The sequence below is a fragment of the Ambystoma mexicanum genome, chromosome 7p (genome assembly GCF_040938575.1).
Source record: "Ambystoma mexicanum isolate Mex_15411 chromosome 7p, UKY_AmexF1_1, whole genome shotgun sequence".
Lineage (NCBI taxonomy): Eukaryota > Metazoa > Chordata > Amphibia > Caudata > Ambystomatidae > Ambystoma > Ambystoma mexicanum.
In genome coordinates, this window is record NC_090939.1 from 266,681,173 (window position 1) to 266,706,333 (window position 25,161).

General features: G+C 45.5%; 1 protein-coding gene across 4 annotated transcripts in view; it reads left to right on the plus strand.

The window, feature by feature from the left end:
- Positions 1-1,544: 1,544 nt before the first annotated feature.
- Positions 1,545-25,161, plus strand: part of EPCIP (exosomal polycystin 1 interacting protein) — a 242,383-nt gene continuing 218,766 nt past the window's right edge. For 2 of the 4 annotated variants that reach the window (XM_069636331.1, XM_069636332.1), the window contains exons 1-2: positions 1,545-1,809; positions 21,779-21,893. Coding sequence is in view for 1 of the 4 variants with exons in the window: in XM_069636328.1 (XP_069492429.1) it covers positions 1,779-1,809 (31 nt within the window). In the remaining 3 variants the exon portion in view is untranslated. The remainder of the gene's footprint in view (positions 1,810-21,778; positions 21,894-25,161) is intronic. The other 2 variants (XM_069636329.1, XM_069636328.1) reach the window with 1 other exon arrangement.

Consider the following 25,161-nt stretch of genomic DNA (forward strand, 5'->3'; position numbering starts at 1 on the left):
TGAGCCACTGGTGGCTAGCCCTACCCCTTGGCTGTGTGCGCGGAAGCAAAGGCTTGAAAGACCCGCGTTGACAAAGACTCTCAAAATAAAAGAAAACATAACTGGGCGCACTAGGCACACCAACCCACGCGTGACAGGCCTGTAAGCAACAGCTTCTAAATGGGCAGCACGCGAAAAATAAACAAAATAAACAAAGGGTGTGCACAGGAGGTCTGAAGCCCAGGCTTCAAAGACCCAGCACAGCTGACATTCTGTACATAAATCACGCTGGACAGGCCTGAAGCTAAAGCTTTAGCTTCCACAAGGGCACACGCGACTGCTCGCATTATCTCAGAAAGAAAGTAAAATAAACACACAGCTCGGCGCTGCCGGCGCCCCAAACCCATAAAAGGAACCATACTGCAGGAAGAAGTACGGACGCTCGCGGCCCATTAATTCTGTTAGACGCCACAAAGTAAGTGGCCGTTCAAATAACACATCAAATAAATTTAAAATAAGGAAACACAATTTTCCAAAGTGAAAGCCGCAAGGCACACATATATATGCAACACCAATTCATATGGCAAACACTGACTAACATGTAAGACACAAGTGAAAGGGGTGACTTAGCTCTGTGGTGTCAGCAGCAAAGAAAGAGGGGTCGGGGTTAGAGTAATGGATATATATAGAGGAGGGTCCCTGCTCATTGGTTCCCTGCAGGGCATGACCTGTCCTCCATGATGGTTTGGGGAGTTCCCCATGCATGGACATTGAACTCTTATCTAGTTCTGTTGTTGAAACTTTTTGTTTGTAAAGTTTTTTCTTTGCTGCTGTGGTTTCAGAGTAAAGATGGAAATGCATAATATGAAGCCTCCTGTCATGCCATAGAATTGGGCAGAGCCAAATAAAACACCTGCGCTTATGTGAAGTACTCTGAGCATACATGGCGCTCATGCCTGCCGGCTTGCTAATTTAATATGCACAGTGATGTTTCATGATGTCACTGTATGTGTGTGTGGGCGCGCGTGCGCGCAGTGGAACCGCCGCCATTTCCTGATGAGAGAACCATAGGCTTGTCTATATATGGGTGGGATACACGTGGAAACTAGTGGTTCAATATCACGCATTTGTAGATAGCCAAGTGTAAGGCGGTTACGCATGATTTATCAGCGTGATTTGGGCACCATCAAATGAGCCCCAGAGAAACTGCATTTATAAAACAGTTGATTTTGTTCGGTGGGGGAAGCTGAATATGTATTTTGAATATGTTTTAAAAACCCAATTTAACAACAGCTCCATGGATTCTTAAACCCTAAACAATCTGAATAAAACGTGTATATTTGTAGATATACCATTTGTAGACAAATCACAGCCTTTCAATCTAGACTGCCAAACCTATTCAGGTTTACAAATTAACAACAAAATAAACTTTGACGCCCATTTCAATCGTTAGGCTGAACAGCATGCAGGTATTCCAATCCGACGAGTTGCACGCCACATTGTAAAAGTTCTTTGAAGTAAACGAGGCGTTCTAGTTTCCTTCTACCCAAGTGGAGTAAAGACGAGGGGAGAGCTAATAAAGACAGGTGCTTGCCCTGCTGTGTTATTAATGAATTAGCAGGCTGTGTGGGCACTCTTCCTGGTTGACATGGTAACCACATGGGCCATTGGCCTCCAGAAAACATAAGAGAACAGCGAGTGCAAGACACACATTCCATCCTGCCTTGCAGATTAACCAGGCTGTCAAACAAAAAGCAGCTTTCACTGGCCAGCGCGCCCCCATAAACTGAAGACGGCCCATGAAACGTCCTCGCAGAGCAAATCAAAACCGTGAGTACTTCTCTGCTCCTGAGAGAACGTGTGAAACTAGTTTGTTTATCCGTGGTGTGCAGTAGTAACACACCTCCTGTTTGTTGTGTTGCTTCCGCCAGCCGAGTGGCTGTCTTGCCTTTCAGATTTCAACAGTGAATGCAGTGTTAGTTTGCAACCGAGGGTTCCAGCCTGCTCAATGCGTGTAGTTTTTTGATTTTGCTTTTAATAGCCGTGGGCACCCGTACGGCATGGCGACTTAGAATTGATTTTTATACCTTTAAAATGTACACAAAAACTTAGGTTGAATAATGATTTATGGAATGCCAATTTAGAAGACTGGGTCTGTATTTTATTCCGAGAATCCGGATGATCCAGTTTTTGGTGGCTGATTCCCAACAGAATTGACGATGACGCACACATTGTGAAATCATGGCGCGATCTGTGACTTTCACATTACCCATTTGAAATATGTTTTAATCTTAGTTTTCCTTCACAGTGGTTTGGTAACGTTTTAAAAATGTGGGATTTGAGCAAAATAAGTTGCTTTAAACTCATGTGAATTTAATGGCGAGTTTGCCCATTTTTTATTACTGGAAATTTCATTTTTTTGCTGACTATAACGGGGAAAGATTGAGATAACGTGTTAATTGATCAAATGTATTTACAGCATTTCATGTATGCTGTACCTTGACACAAGTGGCTGGCGGAGTGCTGTACAACAGTACAAAACATACAATTCGCCTCAAACATTAACAATTAAAAGCTGCAAAATACTAAGTCCGCATTTACTCCATACAGCTTTGCCCGACCTCTGTAAAACACGTCATGGCCTTCACTGGCCTTAACTGCTTTAATATAATTATTTTCAATTTGTATGGAATTAGCACCTGTTTTTTCAAATTTCAGAAAGTTGCAAATATCTATTATTAGAGAGAAATCGGGGGTTTGCATTCAGGATTACTAAAGTATGATCTGTCGTGCTAGAAGTCTATAAAGGTAAACACAGGCGAATCAGACATGTGAGCTAGAAGAAAAGGCAGAATTGTGTCATTTATTTGTGGTATCTGTGTGTACTTGGAACAGTTTCGTGGCCACTTATCTCCCTGTGTCGTTGTCTCTACACTGCCACTGGGAAATAAACAGGGAGACCAAGAAAAATTGCAATCGGTTGATAATTTGACCGAAAGCACTTTACAAGAAAGAGTGCAGAGACGTTGGTGACAAAAGTCATATAAGCGTAAGGGCACCCAACTATTTAATAAAGAACACAAATTCCTCATTTGATGATGTTATACTGAAAACGTTTTTATTTTGTTGTTTCTATTCCTCTTTAGGGTCTTCTGGTCTGTTGTTAGTTTAACAGTGTTGTATTTTTGACAATGTTTTTTATCAGGTTCATTGAGCATTGGTTTATTACCTATTTTTGATTCTAGGGCGGGGCAGTAAAAGGCTGCCACCAGGAACAGTGCCAGATTGTCCTTATGTAGCTGTGCGTGAGTGGGGGTCTGTCCATTGTCACCACCCTGCAGTCCTTAGATTCTTCTGGGAAGGCCCCGTTGATTGGGGGGACCACCCGTAATCACTGCTGCACCTTCGAGGCATTGTCAACTCTTCGGGGTGACCCTGTTAATATGGGGGCCGCCCACAACACGCGTGGGCCACATGCCGTTTTATCTTCAAGTGGCATCACCGTTGTCCGGGCCTTTTGGGTTCAGGTGCATTCCCATGGCAACAAGGGACGCCACCGCGATCGCCACTACATGCCTGCAGTCTTGGAGAGGCTTCTGGACTTCCCCCTCAGCAATGCGTTGCTAGATGCAGGGGGCAGACCACTTGCCTTCACATCAGTTGCTCTCTGGGCGGTGCAGGGCTTCATTCACCCGGGCTGCTCAACGGCGCAGCCCGGGAATTCCCCCTCCTCATCTTCACCCCGGTTGGCTGGTGAGACCAACCCTGGACTTGTTTGGGGCTTCTCCGCTCTTCACCGCCCGGGCTGCACCTGGCATACGCAGTACGGGAGAACTTTGTTGAAGCGCCTACCTGACTGGCCACAAGGCGGGCCATTGGAGGCATGCCTGGGCAGCCTGGTCTGGGCCGTCCCACACACTCTTCCTGGGCTGGGCTGTTCTTGTTTGGCCCAGGCAGCCCCTGGCACACTGCCTGGGCCCTGAATACTGCGGGCATGTCTGGCCCCCCGGGCGGGCCGATATCTGCCATGGCCCCTCTGTGGGTGGTCCCATCTCACTAGGTGCCCTCAGCGCAGCTGCCACACTATCCGACTACCTCACGCCAGGGTACCTCCCCTCAGCCTCCCATGGGGGGCCGGATGGTTTACTCCAGAATCACACACACACACCCACACACACAAATAAAACACCCACTACACATAGGTATTCCCTTAGAGGACAATCAGGTAGCCCCTACTAGCCAGGCCCTGTGGGGCAACGGGCTACATTCAGCAAATCTGGGCCAGTTGCCAGGGGAGGATGTGACAAAATGCATCTTTACCTAGGGTCGCAAAATGCCCCTGCGTGTCTTTTTTTGCACCAATGGGCTGCCAGTTTGATGACTGAACCTTAGATGGAGGGGGCTTTGTGTCTCATGTTCTTACAGGCCATTGATCTATGAAATCCATAATGGGCTCAAGCTGCTTATTTATTTACAAAAGGAGTCTCCATGCCCAGTCCTCGAGCCAATTCTACTTCGTGTCCTTGGGGTACCCCGATTTACAAAGCGGCTCATTTGCCCCAGGTGTGCAGCTTAAGGGAACACACGTATTTGCTTCAGAGCCTACCATAACATGGCAGTGTAGTGGGTAGATGCTCCACACATCGACATAACCCCATTGATCAGCCTTGGGTAAACACCAGTTGGTTATTTACAAATGTTTTTTACTGGATCCAGTTTGGGGCATATGTGTCTTCTGGGCAACAGTTGAACTGCTATGGAGTAAATTAATTCTGCTTTGCTGATGGAACTCAATACTTCTTATACTGTCTATTTGCTTCAGCTGGTGTTTATTTATGTAGTTAGCAGAGTTTCCCCTTGCTCTTTCTCTAATGGTCATATATAATTTGCATCTTAGATGAATTGAGGTGAAGAGAGTGGGCAATAATCCAATATAGAAATATAAAAGAAAGAGCAATAGTAAAAAGGAAGAGTAGTAAAGGACCAAGTACTGAGTCTTGTAGGAAGTCAAAGTGTAAAGGAAGAGTATAGGAAGAATCGACAGACCATGAAATGGAACATTAGAGAATGGAAAGATGAGAAGAAAATCAAGAGAACAGAGCCAGAAATAAGATGTGAGCGAATGATAGCAATTCACTGACACAAAAACCACAGATAAGTAAACGCAAATAAAGAGTGGACTGCTTAGAGTGAAATTTTGTTTCTCAGGCCCTTGTATGGGATACGGACCATTTGCTTGAATGTGCAACCCTTGTATCTATCTAAGGGTAGGGATGTGGTTTGATTTGTGGCAGGCTGGAAAGCTTTCATGGAGGCCAGGGAGGAGGTGGGGCTGTGGTAAGTAAGAAGCACATTGCACCATCCAAGTAGGAAAGGACCAGAGCTTGGATGATGGTTCCTAAGTGTGTGGCAGGTCGAAAAGACTTGACTTTGTGAAGGAGGGTGTAATGGTACCAAGCTATCTTGGTGTTGTTTGCAATGTGGGCTTTGAAGAAAAGGTAATTGTCAATGCTGAAGTCAACAGCCTTAGCACTGCATGTGGGCTGAGGAGAGAGGACTTTAATTTCCAACAGCCATTTTGGGATTTGAACATGCTTGGTAGATCCCATTTGGAGGACATATTCGTTCTCCGCAGGGTTCACTTCTGGTAGGTGCTTGATATCCATGATTTAATGAGTTAGAGGCCAAGTTTAAGTTGACTGATGTAATTGATAGAACAGGGGGCTGTCAGCATTTTGGTGGATCTTGATGTCATGGTTAGCGAGGAGGTAACCCATGGTGGTCAAACACTGAGTAAAGAATGGAGCCTTGAGGGACTGCAGATGATTGGCATCCATCTGGGCAAGATGTTTTCTATCCGTAAGGTAGGAGAACATCATAGAATTAAGTCATTAAACCCAGTGCAGATGGTAAGAAAGCCCTTTGCGGTCAACAGTATCATGGGTGGATGATGGATCAAGAAGAACCAGTAGGGAGATGCAACCTTTACTTATCAAGAGGAGGGTATTGATGGTGGCCTGGATGTTGGCTGTCCCTGTGCTATATCTTGGCTGTAATCTCGATTGCTTGCTTTGAGTGAAGTTGATCTTGGTGATCATTTCACGAAACTGAAGACTGACTGCTTTTTGATGATCATTTAGATGAAAGAAGGTGTGAGGTGGGTGGGTGGTTTGGCAAGTTGTCTGTGCCCAAGGCTTCTTCATCAGAGGAGGATCTGACCGATCTTCAATGCAATAGGAAACATGCCTTGACTGAGACCTGTACTAATGATATGGAGCAGTGGTGTAAATGCATTTCCAAAGCTATTCTTGGTGATGAAAACCACATTCATTGGTGGTGGCAACTAGTGCTATGGATACGTTCGCCAATTCTTCAAAGGTAATGATCCTGAAGTTTGTCTGATCTTGACATGGGGTGGGGGTTGGTGTTTTTTTTTTTACTAGCTTGGTGCTGTCAATGTGTTGTCTGATTTTTCTTATTTTATCCTTGGAGAAGTCATTGATTGCAATGAATTTGTCACAGGAGTGAGGTATTGCAGGTTATGTTAGGATGTTTGCACAATGTTTGATGGTGTTGAAGATTTAAATAAAATATCAATTCAATTTGTCTTAGCTACGGTGACGAGTGCACTTGGTACAAAGTGGATAGCTTTCAGGGTGATTAAGTTATTGGATGCTGGGATTCTCCACAGAAATGTTTGTGTCAGCTAAATGGTATTTTTTCACCAGGTATCTCAACTGTTTTAATGCAACTGCTCATGGTACATAAATTTACATTCTTATATTAGCATCATTATTTATATTGCCATACTTATTCAAAAATGCTAGAACTTGATAATGTTTGAAATGATTAGATTATTTTGATGAAATAATCCAATATACCCATTCCCCCCCCTATCCTCTTCCCTCCTTATCCTTATATGTCTCTAGTCTGTCTCCCGGTACGTCTCCCCCCAAATATCTATTTTCACTATATATAAATCACTCGTTGCAGACCTGTGATATAATTAATTCTAAACTACATGTTATATTAATGCGGTTTATATCTATTATAGTTCATATTACATTCGCAAGTGAATTTAACAAATGATTTAGCCTTATAGAAATACTATTACAAAGGATCAAAATCAATTACTATGTCATGTCTCTGTTGTTCTTGTTTTATTCAAAGTCTGTAACCTGTTGATATCTGTATCAAAATCAATATTTTAACAATAAAAATCATTAAAATAAAAAAAGAAATGTTTGTGTCTATGGATGGAGTATTTACTGTCTGTGAGATCTAGCATGTTCAACAGAAGGAAGGGCTTCGCTCCGTTGGTTCTCGTCTTCGATGGATCTTGTGTGTTGGAATTGTTGGTGAGGGTGTGGTTGATTTGGTTGAGTTAGCAGTTATTGGATTAGACTCAGTAGTGTTCACCACAATGCAACCCCTCTACTTCAAAGATCACAATAGATCAAGCATTCTTTGTGATCTCATTGAGATGCATCCCCACCCTCTCCCCGCTGCTGACGGTCGGTAATTTCTCAGGCAGACTGCCCAAACTACAAAACAGCCTTTCTGGAAGGACCAACAATAATCTCGGGGTCATCTTCGACTCCACACTCTCCTTCTCTCCTCACATCTCTGACGTCTCTATGAAGTCACACTACCAGCTGCACCTCCTCAGAGGTATTCTTCCTTTCCTCTCCTTCCCCCAGAAGCTCACTGTCTCCAGAGCTCTGGTTCTCTCTAGGCTGGACTATTGCAACAGCCTCTTTCTAAATTTGCCTGCTTCTACTATCCGCCCTCTGCAACTCATCCAAAACAAGACTGCGAGACTTGTCCTTGGCATCAAGGCCAGGGATAATATCTCTCCAGGACTGAAATCTCTGCACTGGCTCCCAGTGGCTGCGAGGATTATGTACAAAACCCTCTGCATTGTCCACAAGGCCTTCTGGGGTTTTGTGCCTCAATACCTTCAACTCTCTCTTCCTAAATATCTCCCTACTCAAGCTCTTCGCTATTCCGCCTCCAACTGCCTCAGGGTCAGTCACTTCTCTAAGCATCGAGTTGGTGGGAGATCTCTTTCCTCAGCTGGGGCCTCCCTCTGGAACAGCCTCCCTGAAAATTGAGGAGATTCATCTCCGGTTCGGCAAGCACCTCAAAACCTTTCTCTTTGCTTCTGCTTTTTCTCCTCCTCTCCCCTGCTGACCTCATGGCTGAAACTGCACTGGTTACCTGGCTACCCTATGAACTCCGTGCCCAGATCCCCTCCCCTGCCAGTCGCACACCTGGACTGCCTTCCTGGCAACCCCGCACTTGGGGACTGTTTTCTGTATCCCTACTGTTCCACTACCAGCACTTGACACCTGATGCCTGCACTTACACCTGCAGTTGCCACCTGCTGGCCTTACTGTTACTTATTGTTATTTATTCTTTTTCCCCATGTACTGCACTGTCCCCTCCCCCTTCCCACGCACTTGTGCGATCTGAATGACACCTGGCCTAGTAGGATTGTTTTCTGTCTTCCCTCTGTTCCCCCTCCCTTGCCTTGTCGCGCCTTGAAACACTAGTGTATAGGCGCGTTATAAATGCCATATCATATCATTGCCAAACCTATTTTCCCCAAATGGCAACTTTGCTGATTTTCTTTTTTAGCACAAACAGCGGGGTGAGACCACGCCACGCTCCCTTTTACAACCCTCCCCATCATATACCTTACCCCAATTTACCATATACTTGTTTGTGCTAAAGTAAATCAGCAAACAAAATACGGCACAACCGAATTCGGCAAAGTTGTCATTGGGGAAAAGTGAGCTAATCCTTCTAGGAATGTCACAGGTAAAACCCATAGTCTGCCTGCACTTCCGATGATCAATCTCTAAAATCCCCATAACCAAATAACTGTGCATGTTCATCTGCACCCAATGTATTCTAATATGAAGACGCTGAAATAGTATCACTGTTTCACACTTTAAGATGCAGCAGAAAATTGCAGTGCAAAATGATTTCACTGGGCTGCAGCAGCTTACACGATTAGCATACTCTAGGACATCCAATTTCTAAAAGTATAGAGGGTGCCACATGCACCATGCCGCAAACTATGGGCCTCATCACAAGTTTGGCAGTAACCCTTAAATCCGGCGGTAGCGCTATTACTGCCGGATTTAAGGGTCCGCCAACTCATGGCTTCGGCGGATTTCTCCCCAGCTCTGAGCTTGGGGGAAATCCGCCGAAAATTCGCGCTCATACCGCCGGCGGGAAATCCGCCGGCAGTATGAGCGTGAAAATTCCCCATTGATCCCAATGGGGAATGGGGCATTCCCGAATGGTCTCAGAGGGGAATGGGGACTTCCATTACCGCCAAACCCGTGATCCGGCGCTAATAGCGCCGGGGGGTTTGGCGGTAGGGCAGATAGAGCCAGCGCTATTAGCGCCGGCGTTACCGCCCAACTCGTGATGAGGCCCATATATTTGTTTGCGGGTCACACTCAAATGCATGTATTTATTTTTTGTGTTTAATTGTCTCTTCTTGTTTCACGCTGCATGCGACAGGTGTAAATGCTGCACTTGCATTGACGCAAAGGCTGGATATGGCCTTACGACACATGGGCCTCATCACGAGTTGGGCGTTAACGCCGGCAGTATTACCGTCAGCGGTATTAGCCCTACCGCCAAACCCCCGGCGCTATTAGCACCGGATCACGGGTTTGGCGCTAATGGAATGTCCCATTCCCCACTGAGCCCATTCGGGAATGCCCCATTACCCATTGGGCTCAATGGGGAATTTTCGCGCTCTTACCACCGGCTCAGAGCTGGGGAGAAATTCGCCGAAGCCCTTATTTGGCGAACCCTTAAATCCGGAGGTAATAGCGCGACCGCCGGATTTAAGGGTTACCGCAAAACTCGTGATGAGGCCCACAAGTTCTCAAGCGGATAGTGGTTGAGATTCTGTTTTACATGATAATATATTTCCCGACCCTGGGCATGATATGGCTTCCGAAAGACAATATTAGACAATATTACCCAGGGTTAACGAGGGGAGAGCTATGGTTAGGATGACTGCAATCATCGGCTTCTGAGTCCCATGCGAAAGCTGCCTCAGCACTGCCTATAAATATAAACAAATTGATGGACAGCACCAAGATGCCTCGTTTGAGATAATGTTGCACTATACACATTTTGTGGCAAATAATACCATACGATAAAGGCCCAGAAGTCCCCTTCATGCAAGCTATGGATTCTGGTTAACTTCGAGAGTGCCACAAAGGCACACTTCTCTTGCCCATGTTTTCACATGTGTATGTAGGGTATCCCACAGTGTGAACATAGCTAGAAAGCTGCAGACTTCGGAGGGTTGGGCACACAGTAAATTTAGAGGGTGTATGGAAGGTAGTGTTGCCAACAGTCGTATGCCCTGATCTGTCAGTGCATTGTTCTTTGTAGAGCCGATATTGGCTACCATTGGTGCTTAAGCCTCCTGAGATAGCTACCTTCTCATCCAGGTTATGACAGGGTCTTGGTCATCAGTGGTTTGTATGTGATGCAGGCCCTCTTAAAGGTGATGAGGACTTGGATGAATAATCCATTCCTAGAGGCTGATGGAACAGGGCTCAGACCCATGCTTTCACACAGCAAATGGTTGGGACCTGCCCTGTTCTTGAGAGAGCTCAGATGTGCAGATCAAGCAATAAGAGCAGGGTACCACTAAGGGTGTTTGTAAAGTGTAAAACCACCTACCAAACCTAACCTCAGTGCAAAGCATGCCTTTGGCACTCATTCATGACAAACGTGCACTGTCTACCTGGTGCCATTAGTCCACTCTTTGCCGTTCTAATTCAAACATCCAAGCACAGGAAACAAATGAACAGATGTGGGACGCCTGCAGTGTGGAGCCAAAGCCATACACTCCTCCTGCCCCTAGCCACGAGCCTTTAATCTCTTCCTTGCACAACTCCTACTGAAGCCACGCTCAGGACTGTTGACTTCACAGCATTTTTCTTCTACGCAATTCTGGACCTTCTTATCCTCTTCAGCTCTCCCTTTCCTTCATTGCAATCTCACCTTTGTCATTCCTTTATCACCCACTGATCTCTGATGTCGCCTGCATCCTGCACTTTGGCAACTATTTCCTACTCCCTATTTGGTCCCTTTGCTGCACAAATCCTAAATCCTCTCCTACCCTCTTCCACCTCTCTCAGCTCTTAAACCGCAGAATAATCATAGGCCCTTTCCATCCCTGCTTCAAGAAAGCATTCCTTCCCCTCCTACTCACAAGTAAATCAGACAACTTTTGCATCCTCACTAACTTATATCCCCTATCTGTCCCCTTCTTTTTTTCCAAATCAACAAGAAACAATGTTTCAATAGACCTACCCACTGCCTGTCCACGAACAATATTTCTCACACCTCAATCTTGCTCGTTGTTGTCCAGGACAAACCAAGTCTCTTCCGTATTGATCCTTTTTGATCATTCTTCTCCTTTCATATGGTTCACTGCACCTTTGGGCTAAACACCAGGCCTACCCACGGATTCATGCTCATGGCACCTTCCTGGTTCACCTCCCTCTTCTGAGCGGGGGTGGGCGGTTCTTATGGGTCATGTTTTCCCTCTACAGGTGCCTTCCCCTGCTTCACCTATGGTTCTACTCGGAACTCTGTTCTGAAGCTCATTAATAGAGTTGTGCTGTTGTATTATGAGCCCAGTACATTAAATTAACTTATGCTCATTTTTTGTACGCTTCTGTCACTTGTTAAGGTGAAATTTCAAAGCACTGAAAATTAGTGTATCAGCGATGATTATGGATTGCTTTCCTCACGAAGACTCCACGCCTTTCAACCCCTGAAGAATTTCCGCTCATCTAATTATTAACGGATTGGGAAAGAAACATGTTGAGTCTTCTCACTTTTATCAATTGGTACCAATGATTTATTGGTACTAGGTAGTGACTCTAACCAGAGTATTTAACTGTGTTTATACTCTTGCAGTTCAGTACATGTAGTTTTTGTTAATCGGTTGTCACACATTTATCAGTATTTCAGTGGTGATATATTTTGTTTTTTCACTGTTATGATTTGTTGTATGTACTAGCTTATGTCATTTAAGTGAGGATGGTGATGTGCTATGAGTGAAGTGAGGATGGAGTTTCTGAGATGTTGGCTGTTCTTTTCTTGGTTTGATGCACAATTTGATTCCAGATTTGAATTGATTTTGTATTTTGTAATTAATGTGTTAGGTTTTTCAATGTTTTCATTTTCCTTTTTCATCAATACATATATTAATTGTTTGCATTTTATAATCCTGAATTGGATTATTATGAATTTCTTAGAATCAATAAATATATTGTAATATTTTGTGGTTTGGATGTGAATTGAATGCTTTCACCTCCTGGTTTACAGCAATACATGTCCTACTTGGATGCATTAGGGTCCATGTAAAATACAGTTCTGTTACTCTGTCTTTCACCTAAAAGAAGCCGACACGACCCCGGCCTAATTGTACTCTTATCTATATCGGTTCTTTCCAGGTATGACCGGAGTTTAGATTTACCTGGCATCCCCTTCTTCTTTTGTTTCTGTTGTGAAGCGTGCCTTCTTCTCTCACTCCCTTGTTGCCTCCTTCATCACCTCTGTGGCTTTTCCAACCACCTATTCTCTTACGACACCCTGTTCCTTCCTCAACATGTCTCGCGGCCAGTATGCAGGCAAGTACTTTACCCCTGTTTGGCACTCTGCTACCCCTCTGCATAAGCATGAATCCACTCCTTCCTTCATCCACCGCTCCTCTAGCATCCCCTTCTATTGTTCTATTCTCACTCCCACGCGTTCTCATCCAGACACCTTGGCGTTCTCTTCGTCTCTTCTTCAGCGGCCCCATTGTAAGTACTCGGCATAGGAAAGATCCTTTTTCATTTCGCATTTTCTTTTGCTTGAACGCTGATCAATACAGGGGCCATCAGCAAGCTGAACCTCTGTTGCATCTGGCTGGGCATATAGACCCACCTGATTCTGCGCTGGGTGAATACGTCAGTTTGAATAGTATATTTTAGGGGACTGCTGCGTGTGCACAGGTCCAGTGGCTATGCCCTATGCCACAACAATGTGTAGAACCTCTGCAATGTATGCCTGTGTTAGCACGTGCAACCTCCCTTCCTGACGTCTAGCAGGATCATCCCGTCTATATATTGTAAAGCACCGTGAGTCTTTAAGTAAGACCAGTTTCTTGATTTAATTATTGTTTTGCCGTCGTAGCTGTTATGCTGTTATAGCCGCCACGCGTTTCGACCCCTGGTGGTCTTTTTCAAGGCCCTAACAGTTGTTTTTATGCAAACATATTGAAAATGTCACATTAAACAATCATGCTATACATAAATCATGAATAGATTCAATACGTAGTAGAATAAGTCAAAGAGCAAAAGATGGGAAAAGAAGAAATATAAAGAATTGAATTAATCCAATTATTAAGGCAGTGGTGTGTAAAGAAAATACAAATAACCAAATCACGTTCCCTTGTAGATGTTGATGCACAGTGTGATGTGTAACACTGCATTCTCCTATGTCTGGCCATATTTGTTCTGGCTTAATCTTCAACTTTTCCATGAAGACCCTGGTCATCCTCCACAGAGCTTTCCCCACCAACCTCTTATAGTAGCTGTCTCTCGCGCGATACGCAACAGTGCATGGTCCAGATACAAACCCCAGTCTAAAATTATGCCCATGTTCACCCCACAATGGCCTCACAACTCGAAACACCACTTCCTGGTTCTGATCCTTTGCTCTCCCGCTACCGCTCCATTGGAACTCCCTTGCCCTGGATCTGAGGACACCTACATCTCTGCTCAGCTTAGAGGAAGCCTTCACGAAACACTTCCGTGTGAAGGTTCCAGATGCACCTCTGAGGGCACGCTACACTCACCAGCACGGGCATGACCAACGCACCCAACCCGGCCAGATGCACATAGACTGTGATTGCTCTGCGTGGTCCCACTACCAGTGCACATCTCCTGCATCCCCGCAACCATGGTTTATGGCACAGGTACTTCTATACAGGTCTCCACATATGATATCCCATCTGCAGAGATTTGGCTGAATCCTTTAAAAAAAAGTTAAATAAATTAAAAAAAACACATCCTGATGTAAAGGCCTTTTCCAAGAAGAAAGCTCAATGGAAAATCGAGTCAGTGTGTAAAAGGTGTACCCTGTACAGACAGCAAGAGTGTGTTTCTTAAGGAGCACTTTTATACCTTTACCTTTAGGGAGGTACGTTTTTCACATACCATTCGGCGGACAACTCTTGAGATTACAGCATCTCCGCTATTCAAAATAAAAAAAATATTAATTTCTAATCCATGCACTGTTATCATTAGTGTGTAAACCAACTCCTTCCAGTGGGGGTTGCCAGCTACCCTGGCCCTGGGAACTGTGGTCATTGCAAGGTAGCTGCAGTGAGTGTACTGTGGAATGAAGTCTGGTTCACACGGCACCTTATGCTTCTAATTATAATATAAACTGTGACACCACATGCATTTCCACTCCGTGGAGTAAGGTCGTGGTCGTCTGAATCGGATGGTAGGTCCCTAACGGTTTAGTGATTGTTGAGGCCAGGCTGCGTTGTAAGGCTGGACTAGGGGGCATTTGTGTATGAAAAGATAGAGATGGAATTAGACTGACTGCTTTTGGCAATGTGGGTGATGTACAGTCCATGAAGCACTGAGACTTCCAGCTGGGAAAGATCACCCAGACTCGGGATTTCTCGAGGAGCACTGGGGCGATACTTGGACTCTGGAGATCAGAACAGAGTGCCTGAGTGAGAGACAAAGAGGGCCACGTTCCAGAGTGAGATCCTGGAGGAACATGATGCATGTCACAGATGACATGCATGCTAGCAACAGTACAAGAATATAGGGTGTAAGGTGGGTTATATTCAATGGAACTTTGGCAACGTTCCCCAATTGGTCAATCTGCAGGCTATATGGGACGATGGAGCTCGAAAATGTTGTATAGTCCAAAAATAGACCAATGGGGGAATTGCGCGTTGGTCCCATGGCCTTCGCTGCCAGCAGGGCTCTCAGCTCTGTACTTCCTGTCATCACAGGTGCACCCCAGCGATAGCGCTGCTACCCGCACCGCTTCCCTCCTCACCCAGGCCACTCTTGACAAATGAAGCCCGGGAACGCAAACTTCACTGGCCGGCTCTCGCTGCTCCTATCCTTTATCCCGGATCTCTCCTGGCAAACGTGACTCAGAACTGCAACTCCACCGGGCGCCAGATGCTGTAACAGGTCTGCACCTGGCAGGCGTCACAAGGCCTTGACTCCTTTCCCCACCACCACCACTCCAATGCCTCGCCTGGCAGACGCAGCCCGGCACAGTATTTGGTAGGAGCCTCTTCCTCGACTCATCCTCACTTAGCTATGTGCTCTCACGCCAACCTAGCCAATTCTGTGGAAACACCTCTGGCAGATTCATAATCCCCTTTTTTAGTCCCTAATACAGAACATAATAGTTTTGTAGACCCGTCCTCAGGCCGTATTCTGAGTTATGGGCCTGCAACCCTCATTAAAATGCCCTTGCTGTGCTTGGCCCTTTAGCTCGGACTTCGGAACGCGTAACTTTCATCAAGGCCATAGACGGGCTCTATAACGCTAAATCATTTTCGGGAGCAGTAGAAGTTCTTCACCTGTGTGTGACAACACTGCGGCACCACTCACGATCGGACTGGGGCAAAAATTAGTCACAGGTACCAAATAACATGACACACATCACAAATTGCAATCAGTGATTTTTCATGGCAAAATGTGAAATGTGTTTGGAATGGAGCCTTTTAATGCACATTAGGGCAATACTGTATAAACATATTAGGGTTTATAGAAAGCCGGCCAGGCTCCAAAGGGCATTGAAGCACTATGCAGGTAGCAAAAAAAGCATGTCATGTATAGAGCATTTAGGAGGTCATTTTCCTAGTCCGGCAGATCAGGAAACGTGGCAATAAAAGTGTCAGTACACTTTCACGCCCCCTTTTTTTGATACCCCAGATTTCTTTCGTTTGGCAGGTGGAGTTGGGGATTGGAGTGGACTTAACACATACGTCTACTTTTCCTAGTCCACCTAACAAGTATGCCTGCATTACTGCCAGAATGGGATATTCATGCTGGCGGTAATTCAATGGATTCCTATTGTTTCTATGATTCCTACTAAAAACAGGCATATTGCGTAGGAATCCATAGTGAAAGCCTCCTGCAATCATTAATTGCTGAAGTAATTTCACTTTTTCAAACACATAGTGGAAATATAAGGTTTTACCCTTACCGCTACGCCTTTGAAAATGTTAAAAATGCATGGAGGGGACCTTTTTGCAGGGTAGCACAAATGGAAGTGGTCCCCTGACTGCAAAAGAACTATTCGAATTAAAATTCCCCCCATATCTTGTGGATGGAACGGATGGAGTGGATGGAACAGATGGAGTGGATGGAAGGATGGAAAGGACGGATAAATAGGTAGATGGAATGGATGAGTGGATGGATATGGGCGGATGGAGTGGATGATCGAACGGACTGGATGGAACGGATAGAGTGGATAGAACGGATGAGTGGATAGAACAGACAGACTAGTTAGAGTGGATGGAGAGATGCAGTCAATGGAGTGGATGGAACGGATGCAGTGGATGGAACGGATGCAGTGGATGGAACGGATGCAGTGGATGGAACGGATGAAGGGACAGAACAGATGAAAAGGATGGAATTGATGGTATGAATGGATGGAGTAGATAGAACGGACGGAGTGGATAGAACGGACGGAGTGGATGGAACGTATAAAGTGGATGACACGGAAGAAGTAGATGGCACGGACGTAATGTCTAACACGGACGAAGCGTACTGAATGTACGAAGTGTACGGAACAGACAAAGTGTACTGAATCGGACGAAGGGGATGGAACTGATGAAGGGATGTAAGGGATGAAGTGGATGGATACGACGAAGTAGATAGAACGGGTGAATAGAACGCATCAACCCGATGGAGTGGATAGAAAAGATGGAGTGGACGAAGGATGGAGTGGATGGAGTGGACGGAGTGGACGGAAAAAGGATGGATCGAATGGAACAGATGGAAAGAATGGAATGGACGCAGTGGATGGGATGGATGAAATGGAATGAACGGATGAAGTGCATGAAACGGATGGAGTGGTTGGAATGGATGAATAGATAGAACGGATGGAGCTGACGGAAAGGATGGAGTGGATGGAGCATATGGAGTGGACGGAGTGGATGGAGTGGATGGAATGGACAGAGCAGATGGAACGGATGGAGTAGATGGAACTGATGAGTGCATGGAGTAGATGGAAAGGATGGAGTCGATGGAACGGATGGAACAGATGGAAAGTGGATGGAGTGGAAGGATAGGATAGAGTGAATGGAGTGGATGGAAATGACAGAATGGATTGAGTGGATAGAGCTCTAAAAATGTCTGCATCTCATATTTATTCTATGTTTATGCTATGTACCTGTATCCCCATGTTATCTGTATCACATGTTTACCCTATCCTTCCATCCACCCTGTCGCTTTATATATGTATGCTGCTATGTACGCCCCCTGTCCTGCTCTCGTGCTTGGCCGCAGGCACATTACTGATAACCACCATATCACACTACTACGCTTACTCTCCCCTATACACCATCATTCAACTAGAACACAGCTATGCTATGACAGATTCGGCCTAGCTGTTCTCATACTAACATGACCCCAGGAACACCTCATCATCCTATTAATACACAGCTAGCTGAGCACATACCGGCTAGCTTAGGCATCTCCTCAGGCCTAACACAGCCAGAACTCAGTCTGGGTGTCCACCCCCAGACTGAACACATTCCAACTGATTTCCTCAGCACCACACCTACCGCTAATAAGCAGCTCCACACCAGCTGCACACATATCCGGTGCGCCCGTGCTCCATATGACACTCTCTCTCTCTACTGTCTTGAACTACAGTTCCCGAGGGCGTTCAACCTACTAGCGCTTTGAGGTCATACCAATGATACATAAGGCGCTATATAAATGCGAGGTAACATAACATAACATGTAGCAGCATCAACAGAATCTACTTCCTTGGGATGGGAATGAACAGTGCATGAACCTGTTTGATTGGTTTCTCCTCATTTCTTCTAGGGTTAAATCACATATAAAGATTACAGAGAATTCGGAATGAACCATTAGGAATTATGAGCAATACATGGGATCTGCTATGTTGCCTATGTTGGACATGTCAAGGAGAAAGCAATCTGCATTATGTTGTATATCACGATCATAGGAGAGAATACTATATACCTTTTTGGATGAGTGATTCTTGGGCTCTACGTCCTACGCGCAATGCGCTAAATGGGGGCGGATGAAGGTGAAAAGGGAAGGTGCTTATGCGCATAGACGAAAGAAATGTTGGTAATGCTGGCAACGGCCAATGGTGAGGGTGGCAATGATGGCCATCTCCAGAGGGCACAGTGTCAAGCAGCACAAGAGAGGATCTTTGTCTGAGAGTTTGGTTAGTGGTGGAAGGTGCCAGAGAGGAAGGGAAGTAAGGTACACGGTAGGATACAATTATCTAAAAGCCATGATGGTGAGCTCTGGATTGCCAGCAAGGTGGGATAGGGGCATATACTAGATTACCGTGGTGGTTCATGAGATGCATGATCAGCCTCAGTACTGCTACTGGTAGGGAGATATTGGAGGAAGACGAGGATGGAAGTAGGGTAGGCGATAAGGGAGCAGAAAGGTCAGAGTTATAGGCTGGACAGTGAGGCAGGGGTAGCCACATTGATGGACTCCACGGGACAATGTGACTGACTGGGAGTAAATACAAGAACAAGAGACGAGTTAGGGTGAGAATAATGGGATGGCCGAGCAGTCCCCTCTGATGGAGATATCCCATTCCATGGTGGAATGGGATATCTCTTGGCTTAGAAGACGGAGTGGATAGAACAGACGGTTTAGGTCTCCAAAGAAGGTGTTGTCAGTGAATACCACCAACGGAGTTGTGATGTGATATTTATGCATTCTCTTCTTCTACAAACATCCATTTGTCTTTAGGGGCCGATTGATAATGCGAAGTCTTGTGGACTTTGACGGGGAGGTTTTAACTTCCACAGCACAGCAGTCAGAGGGGGAGAAGGATGGGACGCGGTTATGTTTTCAATGTAGACAGGTTGTTTTTGTATGAGGGAAATGCTGCCACCTAAACCTTCTTCTCGCTCTAGGTAGATGATGGATTATCTGTCTGATGTTAGTGCAGTCATGTATGTTCATGAGGTCAGCTAATACCATGTTTCTTTTAGTGTGAGGAGATGAGTCCATTTTATGTATTGTGTCAAATATTTCTTTATGTGGCGGGCCATGGCTGAGCTGCAGTTTTGGAAGATGCCTTGAAGCGTAGGTGTCTGACTGGTGATGGAAGATGTCTGGGCGTGCTGTTGTCTGATTTCTATGAAATTTGTCTTTGCTGCTGTGGTCTATGTGGAGGCCTTTCATTTATCAATGTGGGTATTTGGTGGGGGGTGGAGGATTCCGTGTCACTGGGTACATTGTTGCTAATGGCGAGAGCTAGTGTCATTTATCGTGGATACTGTGATCAGATTATCATGTTCTGGAGTGGGCCGGAATGTCATCTGAGGGTGGCCATGGGTACCCAGGCAATAGCTCTACTACTCCAGGCACTGCCCTGCGGCCTCTAGGCAGGGATCGCAGAGGCAGGCTCTACTGAGAGCCCCGTTTACTTTAAGCCGTTGTGGCCCATTTTCTCCCCCGCAAGCCCTTTAACAACCGCAATTGGCTGGTATGGGGCTGATGGTGGTACCAGGGTTCATGGTGCTTTAAGTGGTGTTCAGGGTGCTATTACATGGGCAATTAAGGCTGTGCTTGGCATATGAAAGCAGCCTTTATGGTTATGATGCACAGTAAATATGGCGACTATACACTGCATGTGAAGCCTCCACTGTTGTCGAATGCCATTACTGGGAAATGTCAGGCGGTGTTAGACACACAGTGACAGTAACCGGGGACAGGGTAGTACATAAGGTGAGCATAACATAGGCATGAAGCATGTAATGCTGTTAGATGGCATTACTGGGGCATTTGATTCTCTACTTGGCATATGATGGCAGCAGCTGGGGTGTGAGGCCACACAGAACATATAGTGACTATACCATGAATAGAAAGCATTATGTTAACTGATGATGGATGCCATTACTGGGGGATTTGTACATGGCATATGATGGCAGCCACTGGGATTATCAGGCTGCACCGTTTATATGTGGACTAGTATTAGGAGGCATTGTTGTGCATATGAGGGACATATGAGACTGCACCTTGACTATTATGACTATACGAGGCATAGACTGCATTAGCTGTAATTTCGGGGGCATTTTAGGATGCACTTGGCATGTGATGGCATTAGATTGCTGTATCTTGCATATTATCACTAAATCGGACATGTGTTGCTATAACAGGATAAGGTGCCAGACTCTGCATATGGGAGACTACACTTAGTAGGTCGGGGCAGCGCATGGAAATGTAGAAGGTATTTAGCACATCATTTCAATAACTTGTGCATGGGGCTGAAACTGACATGAGATGTTATTAACTAGCCATGTGGGGCTGTACTGGCATATGAAATCATGCGCCTTGCCTCTGGTGGTTCTCCTAGGTGAAGCCCTGTCATTTCCCAAACACTCTCACCGTAGTTGGTAACTAAAATAGTTGTTGTAACAATGTATGACTGTACTTCCTGTGATGACATCAGGGTCTTGGGGCATGTGAAATCACTTCTTGTGATGTCAGCTGGTTTGTGATTTCCTTGTTCTGTCGTCTGGCTGTGATTACTCTATCTACCCCTGGCAAGTTGGGGAATTAGTGTCTCTTGCTAAAATAGGATATAGAGCTAGCAGAGGTTGCTGTGATAGGTTGGAAAAGTACAGGGGTGGGGAGCTCCGGAGAAGTAGTGTTGAAGGGAGCAATCCGTGATTGGTAAGATGTTCTTTGGAGAGTAGGGTCTTCGGGCCCTTCTTGAAGTGTGGGAAGGTAAAAGCCTTCTACTCCTTAAGACGCCTCCGGCAAACTCTTCCATATATTCCTGAATGGGATCTTGCTATGGTGGTGGGAGCACTCACAAATGCCCACCTACACTATTGTAATAGCCAATTGGTGGGCATCCCAAAAAACAACATAGTAGACTGCAAAGGGCGCAGAATGCAACGGTCAGGCTGGTTTGTGGGTTAAATAAAACTTCCCATGTATCACCTTCACGCCGTTTGCTCCACTGGTTATCGGTGGAGGACTGCATTAAATTTAAAATAGCTTGTCTGGTATTCAAGTGAATGAACAACGTAGCACCGGATTACTTGAAGGACAAAATTGAGCAGTATCAACCGTCCAGATGCCTACATTCAAGGGGCCAAGCTCTCTTAGTCATCCCCTCATCTACATTTGTGTCGAGAGGGGATAGAAGATTTTCGGTGTTTGGACCCAGATTCTGGAACAGCCTACCCAGAGAAATTAGGACTTTGGACTCTCTGTGTCAGTTTCGTAAAGCCCTAACAACGTTCCCGTTTAAATAAAGTTTAGCTAGTTTTGTTGCGATTGTTATGTCCTTGGATGCAATTGTGCTGCACTTATGGATTGAATGTGATACTTTTATAATTTTGGATATCTGCTTCAGCAAAAGTCATCTGCGCCATTATACAGTTTGTTCTGTTTTGAGCGCGTTATAAATTCTCAAAATCAATCAATCAAATCAAGAAGGGGCCAGTCTGATCTGCATTTGTAACTTGTTCCAGGAACAGGATGCATGGCAGAGAAAGGCGATCCGCCCTAGTTGTTTTCATCCTGCAGTTCCTTGTTCCCAGACTGGTGATATTGTGGATTCCGGTGGTGTGTTGGCTTCCAGAGAAGGTGAGTTTCTGGGCCACATAGAGTTGTATTTTGGTTGTGACTGCTTTGTAGGAGATGCAGACTCGAATCTACAAGTAGCAAAATTCTAAATTATGTGAACCTTAGAATGTCTTATATGGATTTTGCTGCTATATTTTATAGGTTAAACTATAGTTAACATTTGAAACTGTGTGATATGGTGGCCTGCTTATAATCTGTTTGACACAGACTTGCAGACTGCTATACACTATGTGAAGAAGAATATTTGAAATTCTAAAAAAGGCAAACTTTATTCTGTCATGTAAGCATACTTAAGATATGAGCTTGCAAGAGACCAGTGTCATTTGATCATCTCTCTCATGTCCAAGGCCACGTTCACTCAAATGGCCTAAAGCATGCTACCAGAATGAGAGAAGAGATCCTTTTCATCGAAGAAAGCAGATCCTTTTACAATAAGATCATATAGTCTATGCAGGATCATGATATCACTCATTGGCAAAGCTGGGATATGAGCCTAATCACTTTGGTTCCACTGTCTACAATGTGGCTCCTTTACCACTGCTCACAACTAGCCATTATGATCTTTATTGAGTATGGTAAATGTATTTCCATGCTGGACCCTGCTGTCCAGCATCATTTGGCAGGAGCAAGCTCCAGACCAGCTCCCTACGGATCTGTTTGTTTTTTATCACTAGCGGTTCATTGTGTAGGAATATTTTTTTGTAGCACAGAACTAAGTCACAGATTGAGTGTTAAAGGAGGCTGGGAGACTCTTGTAAGGGTTAACAGAGATCATTCATTTGATATCAAGACAGAGGAAAGCAACTGTGGGTCTTCCTCCGAAACAAAATGTGAGGGTTCAAGGACATTAAAAAACATGTCAACCCAATGTGCAGAATGTACAGAGCTAGGCCTCCTGTTAGGACGGTTGTCCTGTGTCCCTATGTTCCTTGTCAGGATACCCTCACCTGACAAGCTAAATTACCAAGGCCACTCCCAATTCTCTGTGTTTGTGGGCCATGCACACCCCCTCCTTTGGATAAACATTGTTGCCAAACATTGACTCGGCTCTCCAGGGCTGTCGTCGCTTGGTCCTGGTGAATGGTGGCTTCCAGCTAACAACTGATTTCTTCTCTGCCGGCCCCAAACTGATTTTCAGGCTTTCATCATTTTAGCCCCTGCCAAGGGTGATGTGCAGGGTTCTGAACTACTCACTTGCTCTGGTTTCTCCCAAGCCCACCACATGCTCATGATGCTCAGGTAAGCCCCCCAGGTTTGGGCCCCAAGTGAGACTGCATAGCTCAGATTTGTAACATGTGCATACTGGCTCAGGATCTTCACGAGTCCTCATGGCTCAGATATGTAATGAGCCCTTGTGGACCAGTCTCTTGAGGGTGCTGGAGCAGTTGTTCCTACACTTAGGGCATAGAAGGCAATGTCCCGGGGTATTGCTTAGTGTGAATGTGGTCTATAGGCTTTTCAGACCTGTCAACAATTGCAGTGACAGAAGAGAAGTTTCTGTGCTTATTATAGGGTATTTTTTCTGGAACAGCGACACAGCTTTTATATCATAAAAGTGCCATAGCCCAAATAATTGGCCAGTTATGATTAGAACCCCTGACTCATTGGCTTTCAATCTGTATGAATGACCGGGCCATTCTGAACAGGATCATATGGAAAGCTGTATTTAATCTAGAAAACAAATGTAGATCAAGATGGATTAGAAATCTCTTTAATATTTTGAAGGACCTTGGGTTACTAAATCCTGCCAAATATCCTCTAGTGACAAGACAGTTTTCTACAGGGGCGGGACTGCATTTTAAATGTTTATTTAAATATTTGAAATATGACTTGTATTGTGGTGGGGGTACAACAGTTTGAAAGGGTGATTGTTTTAATAGTGTAAATGTAATTTCTTTTATGGAATGTTATCTTCCGAACTAAAGAGTATTGCTACTACTAAAATATCTGATTCTCCAAGGGCTGCAGTGGCTCAGATTTGCAAGGGGCCCTTCTGGATCGGATTCTTCATAGGCAAGTCTTATTTAATTTCTTTGGTGAGCTTGCCAGTTCCACCCAAGTCTGGACAATGGCTCTCAGCTAGCCTCTAGCTTCCTCCTTCTCCCTCTGCTTCTGCAATGTGGTATTTAGGCAGTGGCCCTACCACTCCCTGGTACCCAGGACAATAAGTCTCGCTCCATGCTTAGTGCCTGTCCCTTAGCTGTGCCCCAACTCAAGACCCACTGGTTCCATTCCCCACTTCTCAGCAGCCCTCTAACCTTTGGCCTGCTTGGATTGGCCAATGCTGATTGTTTGCTATGGACCTCTTTGAGCGCCCTGAGACCTGTGGGTGAGAGTTGCACTATATAAGAAACTATTTAGTTAGTAACTTTGTCCACCTCCCCCACCTGCTCCCTTCCTTCACCAGCATCTGATAACTGTCTCCTTCTCTTGCTGCCCTTCGCTCTCCCCCTCCAGCTTCCCTGTGCCTACTCCAAGTCCTTCCTTTCTCCTCCTTCCTCCACTCTCCTCTGTGCTTTCCCCCACACAACTACACACTGTCTTCTTGTCTCCAAGCTCCCACACCCTCGCTTAATCGCAGCCCCCTTTTATACCTCTGCCGGTCTTGCCAGTATTTGAGGCTCTAAAGGTTGCAGGGAAGACATGTGTGAACAGTTACTAGCTTTCCTGTGGAATTGGGCGAGGGTCAGTGTGTCCCACCCACCTCCCCAGGCGTAGTTTCTAATGTCTGCATTAATGATTGTAGACAGAAGGACTTAAAAACGGAGGCCATCATTTGGAGTCAGGCACCCCAGTCATAGCAGCTTCCTGACTCTGCCATGGTGTCTCCCTGGCATGTGTTTTTCTCACCTCTGCTGGGCCCTAGTTGATGTACGTTCATGATTGCCCACTTTCCCATGTCAGTGGTGGAACACAAGTAAACCTTCAGATCATGGCCTGGATTGTGACTCCGCTCCTGCCCCAAAGCTGAAGTCCCAATTGCAATTTCGGTTTGGTGCCCCTCCAAGTGACTGATGCCTATCTTAGACTGCATGTTGGGGGGGGGGGGTTCTCTGTCACTTGAATTATGAGGTCTGGAATGGGGTAGAAGAAGATCTCCCGTATACCTCCTCTAGGGTTGGCCTCACTTGGCACATGTGTCCCCCCTGCCCCGAAGGTCCCTCTTGCCCCACTTCCCAGCCTAGCCAATGGGCATCCGCGTAAACTATCACCAAAGTTTATATACTCAAGTTTATTAACCTCAGAGGAAAGGCTGAGACTGCATTGC